The 14716-nt window shown below is 45.2% G+C and overlaps 1 protein-coding gene across 1 annotated transcript in view; it reads right to left on the reverse strand.

Moving 5' to 3' along the window:
- Window positions 1-14716, reverse strand: part of LOC106816091 (T-complex protein 1 subunit zeta-like) — a 32000-nt gene that overhangs the window by 3354 nt on the left and 13930 nt on the right. Inside the window, 7 exon segments of the mRNA XM_014820646.1 lie at window positions 9494-9570; window positions 10716-10863; window positions 11351-11374; window positions 11376-11477; window positions 11480-11534; window positions 11955-11974; window positions 13880-14039. Of these exon segments, the coding sequence (XP_014676132.1) occupies window positions 9494-9570; window positions 10716-10863; window positions 11351-11374; window positions 11376-11477; window positions 11480-11534; window positions 11955-11974; window positions 13880-14039 (586 nt within the window).

Consider the following 14716-nt stretch of genomic DNA (forward strand, 5'->3'; position numbering starts at 1 on the left):
CATGCTATGTGTTACAGCCTTGCTCGCTGCGCCTGGTTGCTGCGCTCGCTTGACTCGACGCGTAATATCACTCGCGCGAACACACAAACACACTAACACACTAACGCACCCGAGAGCGATCACATAACCTCCATCCAACTACGCTTGGCGCGCGAGGTAATATCGCAACCAGGGGGACGTGACACGAGCGTGACATCACAGTATACAGGAATAATTAACGATTTTTAACAGGATGTTTTAGCCGTTTCAAATAACGATTTCTTTCCATGCTATAATAATTATCATAAGTTATAAAGTGAGGTAAGTGGTTATTTTATTTACCAGCTGTCAGATATTTACAGTGTATTTATTTAGCGCATAGTTCATTACAAGTCATTTGCATCAGTACAGAGTCAGTGGGAATCCCTATTTGTGCGGCAGCACAGAACAACGGAAGCATGCGTATAACATGGTCAGACGATTATTGCCATAACACACGACGCGCGCTTTGACAGCGTCGTCACTAAACGCCCCATGCGCGCACGTATAGTTACATACACAATGGCATAACAACAGAGCGCACTTACAGCGTCTGATCACCCGACGCCGACGCGCACCGCCTGCGTATAGAGGGCAGCACTCACCGGTGGCGAGGTCGATATTCCGACGGGCTGCTTGCTCTCTGCGTATTCCTGCTGCAGGCTCACGGATCGCTTCCTGAAGTGTCGGAGCCGGAGTCTGAGCCAGGACCTCGGAGATCACGAGACAGCGCAGTCGGCAAACGCTCTGCAGCCGAGCCGCGCGCGACCCTACAAAACACTAAGAACGTCACTACGCGAAACGCCTGTACGTCTGAGCCGCTACGCGACCCTACAAACACAAGAACGTCACTACGCGAACGCCTGCACGCCGAGCCGCGCGCGACCCTACAAACACAAGAACGTCACTACGCGAACGCCTGCACCGAAGCCCGCGCCCGCCGAACCTCAAACCACCAAGAACGTCACTACCACAAAACACATGCACGCCGAACCCCGCGGCGACCCTACAAAACCGAAGAACGTCACTACAGGCGAATAGCCTGCCACGCGAGCGCCCCTACATAACACAAGGAACGTCACTACCGCCGAACGCCTGCACGCCGATCTGCGCGCGACCTACAAAACAACAAGAACTCACTTACGCGAAACGCCTGCACGCCGAGCCCAGCGCGGCGACCCTACAAACACAAGACTCACTACCAGCGAACGCATGCACGCCGCAGCACGCGCGCGGACCCCTACAAACACAAGAACGTCACTACGACCAAACACCATGGCACGCCTGCAGCGCCCTACAAACGACAAGAAGTCACTACGCCGAACGCCCTGACGCCAAGCCGCGCCGACCCTACAAACACAAGAAACGTCACTACAGCCGAACGCAGCCCACGCCGAGCGCCGCGACCCTACAAAACACAAGAACGTCCCCATGCGAACACATGCACGCCGAGCGCCCCTACAAACACAAGACGTCACTACTTAGCGAAGCGCCTGCACCGCCAAGCCGTGCGCGCGACCTACAAACACAAGAACGTCACTACGCGAACGCCTGCACGCCGAGGCCTCTTGGCGCGCCCCTACAACACAAGAACGTCACTACGCGAATGCCTGCACTACATGCCTTCGTCATAAGTTCATTTTTTCATTTGCTCAGAAATTCGGATAAAACTTTTCCAGATTTATTTTTCGCATTCTCTCCCATCCATTATCATCACATCTTTTATCATTTGGTTTTTATTGTACATATATTATTTATTGTAATAATATTTATTAATATTATTTATATTAATTAAATTACTTTATATAGGGTATAGTGTTGATATACTTGATAATATATACTTTGATTTATCACGGAGAAAGATTACAGCCACATTGACTCGCCGTGGACCAGCGCACGAATTCCACATGCGTCTAAATCAGAGGATATTGCTCCGACCTGTGATTGCGAGGCATAAAATAGACCCCGCCCTACTCCCGCCGCATACGCTATGCTAGACGCGTAGAACCGTTACTAACTATCATATGGAGCGAACGATTTGAGTTACATATTCTATTAAATTCTAGCTATATAGGAACACATGTCCTTAGCCTTAATCATCTGTAAATTTAAGCGCGATTAGTCTAATAATTAGCAAATAATGCACGCGCTCGCCGCTATGACCGCGATGTGCAAAACGAAAACGTCAGACGAATTCTATTTTTTTATCCTCCAAAAAAATGGAAAGTGGGCGGGCTCGTTCTATGTTTTATCCCCTATCCATCAATCACATGTCGGAGAATTTCCTCTTGTTTAGACGCTATGTTGTTCGAATTGCGCGAAGTTTGGCCCGCCCGACTATCACTCACCTTTCACGGTGCTTTCTTTGAACTTCCACCATGGCGGAATACGCGCGCATCTCAGAACGCTCCGTGCCACCGCGGAACCACCGAGCCTGGCAGAGCAGAGACCAACGAGCAAACGCATGCGATGAGCAATTCAATAGAGAGCGAAGAGCAGAGAACAGAAGAAAACAATGTTTCCAATGCTGTTCACGCCTAGATGTTGCACGCCTGTAAATGTTTGCTTAGAACAAAAATTTATAATAATTGAAAGCCGACACAGTTGTTTCACGCCTATCTGGAATGAATGATGTATTGGTGGTAGGGTTTGCACAGCTAATATTGCTGGATGTACGAATTGTTAGTTTTGTATCCCGATATGTAGTGTATGCTTAGCAACTCGTTGTCTCAACCCAGTGCCAATAAGTTTCTGTCTAAATGTGACTGAGTATTAAAGACACGGAGCTTTATGTTATGTTTTTGCAGACGATGCCGAGCTACTTTAGTTAAGAGTGAGGTATGCTGAATTTACATGCCTGAAGGATGTCGACCCATTTTTCGTTAGCTCTAACCTGGTGATGGGCTAGATTGCCACGCCTAGATACCTGCACGCTGGAGATGTGTTGCACACTAAGATCGTTGCACGCACTGCAAGTGTGATTGCGAACACTAGATGTTGCATGCTGCAATTCGCGTGTGCTGCCCTGCATTAACTTTACACATTGTCTAATGTACTTTTTTAAAACACAGCCAATCCCCCCCCCCTCACAGTTCCAGCGCGACTCACACACCGCCGACACCATGCAGAGATGCCAAGTCACTCCTATGTTGAGATTACAAAAGCCTAATTCAGTGACCAGACACATCACACGGGCCATAGATCCACGACGTACAAACCATTACTCACCAGAAAAATTGGAACAGTTTGCGTTGCAGAACGTCTCAGAATACACTACATCTAAGCGTTTTGACTACAGGATAGGGTATTTGCGACACATAATGACCGCGCCTGACGTGCACACTATGCGGCAGCCTAACTTCTGGGTATTAAGTGACTGTTCACCAGTCTCCACAAATCCGTGACTCCACCGAATGCCAGTTGTCTAACTTCATATGGGAGAGACACCACCTTCTGTCCGATATATGAGTGCGACAAGCTTAGACGCAAAACGGCGAACGTCGGGGGTGATTGCGCCGGGACGGAGGGCCGTTAAACTACAATTTGTGGTGATGGTTTACTAAGGGGGTTTGTTGCCGCTGGTTTGCATGGCCTAGCCATTAGGCTGTATTATTAAAGTAAATGAAGACATAACAACTCCATATCTTTGCCTAATAATCAACCAATTTTTAATGAGTTTTAAGTACGGTAAGGGCAAAATTGTTCCGTTGATTCCTATTGTTGTCGTCCCGCCAGTAACCCTAAAACTTAGAAAATTGGCCTACCATAAAAATAATGTTATCCTACTTAAAAAGGTCACTTAAGAGAGTCACTAGGAGGTCACTACAGCGTCAAAAGCCGTCATGTGACGCGCATTTTTCCGATTTAAACATGCAGTAACGATGCCATAATATAAATATAATGTTGCTACATTATTTCTTATGTTTATTTTACCTAGGTAACATATAAGGGCAGTAAATATAAACTATTCATCTTGAACGGTCTACCAGCAGCAAATGAAATAGTTAATGAAATCCGCTGACCATGATGGACCATTCAAATAGTTGCTTGGTTCTTGCGGTAGGAGGTAGTTACTGAAAGAAACAAACGGGTACGGTTTCCAGTTTCAACATTATGTAGAAATTATAAAAAAGTGTTTTTAACAAGCTATAGCACTACTAAATTTATCTAATGGACACAAATATTCTCTTCCTAACAAATACTTATATTTCTCATAAATAGTTTCTCGATGTTATTAGGGTGGTGTTACCAATAGCAGTGCACTTATGAAACAATAATGCCTAGTACATTAACTCATTTATTAACACAAGATTTACAAACCCTTTTATCAATGTTAACGCCTTTGACGAAAATTATTTCGTATCTACACTTGGTCAAAGCTTGAGTAGATATTATAGCATAATGACACAAAGCGGTAAAAGTATTCGAGCAAACTTGAAAATAACATCACTCACGAGCAATACTCGATCCAACATCTTCGAGAGTCCACGACATTTGGACTATATAGCGGCGTTTGTAATCTGTTATATCACACATGTTTGTCAACACCCCCATTTTTTATTCAATACATCATTATATGGTAGAACAGTAAGAAATGATGAGTATTGAGACTGACGAGCTTACTCATAAATATACCACCACTCTGTTAATATCACACGAAAATAGTATAGTCTAATTCTCTATCCTAACATGATTATTTTTGATAAATTTTAATGAAAACATAGATATTTCATAAGTTTTAGTTTGCACTGATGTTTCAGCGGAAGTGCGAGAGTAACGGTATGGCAGACGTACGCGATCATATGTGCGTACACAACCATCTATTAAAAACCAATGATTGTTTAATTCTACATAGAGTATTAATAATATTTTACCGCACTCTGTTGGTGACGGACCGACCATTACGAGTATTAGCGGGGTGCCTATAAAATGCCCGATTCTCGGTGAGGGCTCATATCATGATACTGGGTATTTGTATAGTTTATTGTCGTTCATGAATTAGTTAATGAATTGTGTATGTGCTTTATTATGTTGTACTAGTGTGCATCGAATGCGCGATGCACGGGCGCCGTAAATCGGTATTGAATTGTATTTGGAATCCCAATTTGAAGTCGAATTGTATTAATTGTATGTTATTTTAGGTTGCATGTTACGCGGTGCCGGTCACTATATGGAAGACACTAGGCAAGATTATAGTTCCAGTTGCCAAATGGCGTGTATCGGATCCCCGCTAATGTATCCAACTATAACTCTCATGTATTCTGTATTTCATGGAAAATGTGTTCTATTATAGTTAGGATATGGAGCTACATTCTATCAGCTTACCGATTAGCTATCGCTCGTTGTGGCACAACGTTGAGTCATTTCTTGGAATTTTTCAACAGATGGCCGCCGCCCATCTTGAGTGCGAGGCAAGTACTTTAGCGCGTTACAGAATGTTTTACAATGTGGTATGTAGAATCCAACCATGTCCTAGCGACCTGTAGAGTGATGCTAATATACATCCATTCCCTCTTCCGAGTCGTTGGTCGTTTACCCGGAGCCCGGCAGAAGATGGACCTAGTTTCTACAAGTTGTATGCCCCTAATATCATAATATCCAGATATGCCCGGTCAATGTCAGTCAAAATGACCGCAGTATCCGGTTGCATACAGCGATCTCTCAAAAATAAGAACAACTTTGAAATGAGAGTTGTAAATTTACTGGTTGCATTAAGAAATGGCCGATGGGTGGCGCAGCCTTTGGCCAGGAAGACAGACGTTAATAACGTTCGACCTCGGCCATCTATGTCAGAAGCAAAGAAGAATTACAAATTGTGTCGCTACCCAGAAGAGGTTTTCTGTCAAACATGGTCATTCTGCCATGGCGAGGCTTCCATGTAGCCATAAACTACACTATCCCTCATGGGAAAGCAAATATGATGGATCTGGAATAGATGTGCATCTACTTATCTGAATCGCGGTAGTGTTATGGTAGTGCACCGCCTCACTGCTTCTAAAGGCAAGTAGTCTACAAACGAGGAGTTCGTGCACATTCGACGGATCATGGAAGCCATAATCCGTACTCCAGCTGGCCAAGACTATCAAGTGGCTTGTCAGACAATCATGGTTGCTGGTGTAGTAAATAAAGAAGAAGCTCAGTGGCAGTAGTTACACCAGGCGCTAGAAAAGCTTGTCCAGGAAAGGCAAATCAAATGTCAAGGAAAACTTTAGACAAGCTGCACGCAAGAATAATGCGTTAGACTGGAACAGCAGTTCACCACATTCAAGAATGCAGGCTCGCGTCCCAGCAAATCTCACCTGCTTTTGCTTTCTGGGCAGATGACTATGTATGCTATGGTCCAGCTGTCGTACTCCAGTTCATCAGAGCATCAGAGGCACTCAGTGACTGGCTTACACCTGTCAGCAACTTCTGCCATGACACACCCCACTTCTTCGCCAGATGGACAGGCCCAAACTATTCCCTGATGTGCTATCCTGTCTACATCACCGACATGAAAAACCCAGAGCTGTTGGCAGGCACACCATCCTGCCATTCACAAAGAGGTTTGCTCACTGGCAAAGGCCATGCTGTTCAGCAGGTCTAGTCAGCCGTCTTGCTGCAGTGTAGACTTGATATGCCTTGTGAGCAATCCATCAACCTAGACTCAAAGGACCAAGGCGTGCATCATCGCATCAGTCAGCAAACCCGGATCACTGGAACGCTGGTTCTAATAAACCAAGCACGAACGAGCTGTTAGTCAACAACAGCAATGAAGGAGATGCTGGGGCCTGCAAGATTCTGATCGAGTGGGAACAACACAAGGGAGGCAGCCCTAGAACAGACGAGAGAGATGAGGAGATGTCAACAAGGCTGATGTGATTCCACAATCACATCAGGCCTCATACAGACCTACCTCATTCTTTCTGGATGAAGTGGATCAATGACTAGTGAATGACCCTTACCCAAACTTATCAAACATTGCTGCCACTATAGGATAAGTTGTATATGCCACCACAAGAGTTACAAAGACGTTACTCTACTGAGCTGCCTATGAGTTAGGCACAGCACAGATGACAACATTTGGGAGAAAGGAACTCAACACCAATGAGGTGCTCTTTGGTAATGCTTACCCAATCTTCAAGATCAAGACCTTCCACCACATGGCAAAGAAGGCAAGAAAATCAAGACAGCTTGACGACAAAACAATCACTGTTGCTGTTCTGAGCGTGACTTATTTGCCGTCTTTAAGTGATTTCTGCAAAGTCTAGGGACAGTAAACCTGAAAAGGTTCCTGAGCTATGAACCTCTCGACAGTGCCCTATGGGCACTCGTTACACTCGGATGGCAACTCAGGAAAACACAAAAGAGTGTGCTTCTCTCGGAAGATGGAGACCATGGGTGGATGTTCGGGAAACTTCCAGCCACGATGCAAGGGATGACAACTGCCCACATCTGATGATATGGGGCTTCTTTACAGATGTTAAAGTCTCGTGACGTGTGTCAACCTTCGGAGAGCTCTCGTCCAAGTCCATCTACCAGTCTACATCACTGCCACCATTGTCTTCAGCAACGGATGCATGCGAGTCTGATGTGTATTCATGCGACCAGTACAGCGAGCATTTCCAATCATAAGCTGTTTGGAGATGCTGTGCCAAACGGGCGAGCATCCACTGCCCTAGAGATCAAAATCTAGAGCCCAAGCAACACCAAATTCCAAGCACTGTGGTCTCGAAATACCTATGGCCAATCCATCAAAACAAGACCAATCTGTGTGCCTTCCTGTCGGAAACGTTTGTCACATGCACAAGAGAAGCTGCAACTCGCGCCAGCCAAATTGTCCTTGGCTTGTGGTTTCAGAGATGGTTCAGAGGCTGGTTCTAGTATCAAAGGACACTGCTGGAGAGCGCCTAGCACCTCTTCAGATCAGACCACGGAGAAAGCAGTACACTTAGGCTACTGCCTGCTATGCGAAACATGCAGTCGCATGACCACAAAAAGGCATCATCATCCAATCCCCAGACACAGATTGTAGCTGTCTGTGTAGTCACTCACTTCAACGTTCTCGCCTGCCAACAACTATGGTGCCCGCACTGTGCGTTGAAGGACAAGCCGAGGTACATCCCCGATGCACAATTTGGCTGCCCCGAGTTGGGTCCAGCAGCTTCTGTGATGCCAATGCCAGCATTCCATCACTTGACCGGATGCGACTTCTAACATTTCACTGAATAGGGAATCGCCAAGAAAAAAGGCCTTCAACCACAATATGCTAGTGAGCTCGCACCAGGGAGCAGGTGTCTCAGCTGCCGGCCAAAGACCACCACAAGGAGTGAAGATCATTATCTCTGGTCTGAACGTTTTGTTGCATGTATGACATCAAAAGACCACAAAAGCTGGCACGCAAAAGCCATGATGGATCGGTACTGGGCCTTTTCTGGCAGAGGTCAGAAGAAAACGGTGTTGCCGGCCGACTTCAGACAGCGTCCTTCAACACCTAAAGCGGTTCAAACTACCAACTGTTGTATGAGGAGGCGCACTAGTTGATTTGCAGACAGGACTTACCAACACTCGACAACATAGGCTGGAGCCCATCTCAGATGGTGGCTCTGCCAACCCGGTGCTGATGACAAAGGAGCCAGCACACAGTGGACTGGTTAGAGCTTACGGCATGTCGCCCTGTAAGAAGTTAGCCCTGTTCGTCGTGCAGATTTCCTCCTGTAGGACAAAGGGACTTGCCATCCGCTGAAGCCTGTGCTTGCATGCCATGAAAGCTGCCCAGACACCAAACACCATGGCTACCAAGCACCCAGGTAGATGGCGTCATAATGTGCGGATGAAAACGCAGGTGAATGCAAAGATGATTACATTTTAAAGGCCGCCACATAAGTGACCAGTGGACAGTTCATTACTCTAACAGTTCAGTGTTGCGACTGATGATATATGACGATGGACTATAATATTGAAATTGTATTGTTAAAATTATAAACACGGTACCAGCTTAAACAGACTCAAACAAGGAGGTGGATGGCACAGATAAAAGTGCTGGTCAGAATATCAGTTGCTGGAGAACTATAACATTTCATATACTACGTATAAATTGTCACGTCATATTTGCATTCACTAGTTCCACGCTGCCAGGTTAGCCCTTCAAGTATGAATAGGTTTCATATTTATCTTGTCGACTCCTTAGTTATTGTCACCCTAGTGTAAAATATAAACATTAAGCCAAACTCGTAGCAACATATTTATTAAATATTTTGGCCCCAATCGTTTTACTGCCAGGTTTTTAAGAAAAATCCCGTTCACGCCTGACCTTTTTGTTTTTGACTGGAGTGCACCGGGTTAGTGACCGTCACTTTATATAGGGTATAGTGTTGATATACTTGATATAATATATACTTTGATTTATCACCGAGAAAGATTACAGCCACATTGACTCGGCCGTCGACCCAGCCACGAATTGTCGCGGAATGTTTGGCGCCCGACTATCACTCACCTTCACCGTGTTCTTGAACTCCACCAGTGCGGAATACGCGGCGATCTCGAACGCTCCTGCACCGGGAACCACCGAGCCTGCACAGAGAGACGAGCAACGATGAGCAATTCATAGAGAGCGAAGAGAGAGAACGAGAACAATGTTTTCAATGTGTTGCACGCTAGATGTTGCACGCTGTAATGTGTTGCACACTAGATGTTGCACGCTGTAATGTGTTGCACGCTAGATGTTGCACGCTGTAATGTGTTGCTGTGATGTGTTGCACACTAGATGTTGCACGCTGTAATGTGTTGCTGTAATGTGTTGCACGCTAGATGTTGCACGCTGCAACGTTTTGCTGTGCATAACTTTACACATTGTCAATGTACTTTTTAATAACACAAGCCAATCCCCCTCACAGTCACAGCGGACTCACACACCGCCGACACCATGCAGAGATGCCAACACTTTTCTGAGCAAACTGTAGTGAGGACGTCTGAAATCTGTAGTCCGAGGGTCACGCAGTGACCCAAGTATACTAGAGGGGTTCGGGACATGCCCCACCGGAAAATTTTTGATTCCAAGATGCAATTTCCTGCGTTCTGGGACCCAAAATGACAAAAAGTTCACACTGATATTTGCTGCTAAATACATGTAGTTATTTTCAATCATGTTATATCAATGTAACACTGAAACAAAACACTTGAGATATCATAAAAACGATTTTTTTTCGATCGTAATAAAAATCGTCGTTGCATGCAAACTGGTCGTAGTGGTCAAAATGCAAAGGAAATTCGCATAAAATACGGATAAATCGTAGTGGTTGGCATCTCTGCACCACGCGATCGCTTTCACGCACGCTTCATAATGATATTTTCGAAAATCGCTCAGAGAATTCTGTTTTCTCGTTCATGCTTGCAGTCAGGAGAACGAAAGTCAATAACAGATTTCACTCATCACGACGACTTCACGACATCGGTTTCAACGCGAGAACAAGTGGCGCCCTCTTACGGCAAACGACGAAGTGTTTTTAACAGAAGAGGATCAATTTTCAGAAGAGGATCAATAAAAAATTTCACTCATCACGTGACGACTTCCGACGTCTTTCAACGTCGGCCTCGCACGACAAACCAACGAAGCGCTTTCTACAGAAGAAGCCACACCCAAGAGTCCAACAGCTCACGCACCACGCACGATCTCGCGCGCACGTCGTGGTTGGACAACAGAGGGCGCCACCACTCACCGTCCTCGATGGCGTTCTTCACGGCTCTCAGGCCGTCGTGGATGGCATCCTTGATCTGCGTGATCGTGTGCTGGTTCGGCCCCTTGATGAGTACGGTCACCGACTGCGGGTGCTTGCACTCCTCGATAAACGTGAACTTCTGCTCTCCCTGTTGTAACGATCGCAAGATAATAACGACGTATTAATATGTTATCAGCACATATATATTATACGTATACATATTATATATTATTTAATATACTGTGTTTATATACATATATATATATATATATATATATATATATATATAATATATATATATATATTTATATATATGTGTTTATCATGGCATATATATAATTCATACTATAATAGATAATAACAGCACGCGAGTCGTAACTGCTCACATAATTCGTGTAGTCGCCACCTTCACTACATACACTGGCGCTAAAAACAAGTCGTACAGCAACCGTAGATGGCGCTACTAACATACCGCACAGCGGACTAACAACCAACTGTAGAGGGCGCTACTAATACCATAGAGCAAACTATAACATACAACAACTGTAGTAGGGCGCTACTAACTAAACGTCAAAGTAATCTATAACACTATGAGAGGGCGCCCGCGTGCCGCCGGCGCTCGGCCCCGACCTCACCAGCACGTGTTCGTAGACAGAGCCCGGCCTCTCCACATGTCCGCGTCATGGTCCCGACGGAGTTTGGCCGCGATGCTCCGCAACGCAGAGCGGGATGCGCTCCATGTTGGCGGCGCTTAGCGCGGCGCCAGCGCGAACGATACCCTCGCGTGCGGCATCGTCTAGCGACAGCGGATCGATGCCCCTGCGACCGGACAAACAATGAACAATGACGATGTAACACGGCACTGCATGCTCTATGACACAGCGATCGATGCCCATGCATACCACAAACATGACAATACGATGTTAACAAAGCGAGCCTGCATATTATGACACGGATCGATGCCCTGAGACGACATACACATGACAGTGACGATGATAACACGCGCGCTGCATGTCTTGACATCGCGGATCTGATGCCTGACAGCACGACAAACAATGACGATGAAAGATGGTTAACCAGCTACGCCGCAATGGTCTATGACAGCGATCGATGCCCCTGCAGCGATCAACAATGAACAATGAAGATGTTAACACGAGCAGCATGTCCAGCGACAGCGGATCGATGCCTGCAGAGACAATCAATGAAATAAATCATGTTAAACACGACGCTGCACTGTACAGCGACAGCGGATCGATGCCCTGCAGACGACACACAATGAAATGACGAGTGTTAACACGACCCTGCTTGTAACAGCGATCAGCGGACGATGCCCTGCAGAACGACAACAATGACAATGAAACATGTTAACGACGAGCCTGTATTATCAGCCAGCGAGATCGATGCCTGCAGACGACAAAGTTTTTTTCCAATGACAATGAACATTTTAAACCGACGAAGCCTGCATGACAGCGACACGAGCGGATCGATCCTGCAAGTACGACAAATATGACAATGAACATGTTAACACGCGCCTGCATGTCCAGGCGAACAAGCGGATTCGATGCCCTGCAAGACGACAACTAATGACAAGAAGATGTTAACATGACCTTCATGTCCAGCGACAGGCGGATCGATGCCGCTGCAGACGACAAACAATGACAAGTGAACATGTTAACATGAGGCCTGCATGCAATGGTGACGACAACAATGACTATGATGATTTATCGATGGCTTATGAAAATACAATGATGACAAAGGTGGTCATTCACCATGGTCATCATCACCGTACTACGGAAGTGTATGACGGAATGGATGACGACCAGGACAAGGACGAGCTTGACTTACTGGGTGACTACTCGCATAGGAGTGTATGCCTAACATTAATGTCATTAATGGTATAATAACATATATTATAATAAAAACACATATATATATATATATATATATATATATAATATTATAATATATATGGTCATGGTCATATATTAGTTTGTGTTTTAACATGTTCATTTAGTAGGGTTAGGGGTTAGGATTTATCAATCATCTAATCATGATAATGATATCAAAGTTGGGAACACGTCGCTAATGAGCGTTGAGCTGACTATGGCTGGTGACTGACGATGTCTTCATGATAATGACCATATATATATGTTTGCGATTGCGTGACAGTTATTGACGTACGTGTGACGGGCAGCAAGCACTTTGCCTGAACTGAAAACTATTGGCTATTTCTGCCACGCATGTGCCCAGGGGATAGAATCGAGGCAAGTCGTTCAGAAGAATTCTGTTTCTCGTTCATGCATTAGTCCAGAAAGAACGAAAGTCAATACAGATTTACGTTCATATCACAAACGACCATCCCCGACAATATTCCCGTAACTACGCCATCAGACAGACGTAGAAAAGAAACAAGGATCGACTGCTTAGTGTCTGTATTAACGCACCTCTTCTCGTATTCCATCAATAGGTTAGCCAGTTACTACACCAAAGTATTATAACTTTAATTCAACACATATATCAGGCATCGAATTTGGCAATTTGCCTCTGACAGCAAGTAAGGCTGCTACTTGCTGTCAGAGGGGTGTCAGAGGCTGTGCCCTTTCACAGCAAGTACAAACTGTAGCAACACTCTGACGGCAAATCAATTTGTTCCGGCGGCAAATGCCGTCAGTTGCCGTCGTAAAATTCAATCCCTGATATATGACGATGACAATGATGATGACAATGACCAAGGATCTAAATATAACAAAGAGAGGAAGCGGATTGGCTGTATGCTTTTCGCCTCAAGGGCGCCATCTATGGACCATAATCAGCTGAAACGGCTGTGCAGACCGAACCCAGAGACAATAGAACACTAATCTGTTCTAGGGTCTCTGCCGAACCCAAATTTGGGCCAGATATGGGGGCGCTTCCTCTCCTTGTTATATTTTGCTCTTTGACAAAGACGACGACGACACTGGTAATTTTGCCCCTTTTTTGGTTGCACTTTGCGTCCGACAAAAAAAAGCAAAGGCTGAGAAGTGTGCATGAAACCACTGCATACGCATACTCTTGAAGGAAACACCAGGAAGTTGTGGAAGAAGAAGATAATGAACAACAACAATAACAACAACAACAACAACAACAACAACAACAACAACAACCACAACAACAACAAGACATACCTTCTGGTTGATGACGACGAAGCCCTTGTCGTTTCCGTCGCACATCTTCCTCTTCAGCGCGATCACCTTCTCGACGCGGTCCTTGATGAACTGCCTCTCGGCCGTCACAAGCTTCTCCCTCTCCTCCGCGGACTTGTAGAAGAATCCAGCGTTCACCTCACTGCGCACCGCCGAGAGAGAGACAGAGAGAGAGAGAAGCCACGCTGTTATGATTTTGCACGTCCTATGTTACTTTCATTATATATATATTACTATATTACCTTATATTCACTCGTACTCGTACACATTTTTCGTACGCGACGTTAATTGGCCTAGCCACTTTGTGATATCCAAGTTCTAACCTATTTTTGTGGTGATAAGGCGATACAAACACAAATGTTTAGGAAAGAAGTGCCACAGTTGACATTCTAATATGCACGTGTAGAAAAAGAGAGTATAAATTGGTCTAGCTTTGCCAATCTAGCCACTGGGCATTGGTTTTGGTCTTAAGGAAGTCGTGGTTACCTCGTTCTGACGGATACGTGATTGTATTAACAACTATTATTGGACATAGACAACAAAATGTTAGAACTCAATCAAACGGGTAATACTTTGGCGATTCGGGGTGCCCAGGGGATAATCGAGTCAGTCGTTCAGAGAATTCTGTTTCTCGTTCATGCATTTAGTCAGGAGAACGAAAGTCAATTACAGATTTTGTTCATCACAACGACTGCACACTGTTCCCGACACTCCATTAGATAGCAGTACGGCCCAACCTGTATATATAAGTGTCACTTAAAGGCATAATTCGACCATCGATTATGCAAAGTTGACGAATGCTACAGTAACTGGAACCTT

The sequence above is a fragment of the Priapulus caudatus genome, unplaced genomic scaffold (assembly GCF_000485595.1).
Source record: "Priapulus caudatus unplaced genomic scaffold, Priapulus_caudatus-5.0.1 Scaffold1284, whole genome shotgun sequence".
NCBI lineage: Eukaryota > Metazoa > Priapulida > Priapulimorpha > Priapulimorphida > Priapulidae > Priapulus > Priapulus caudatus.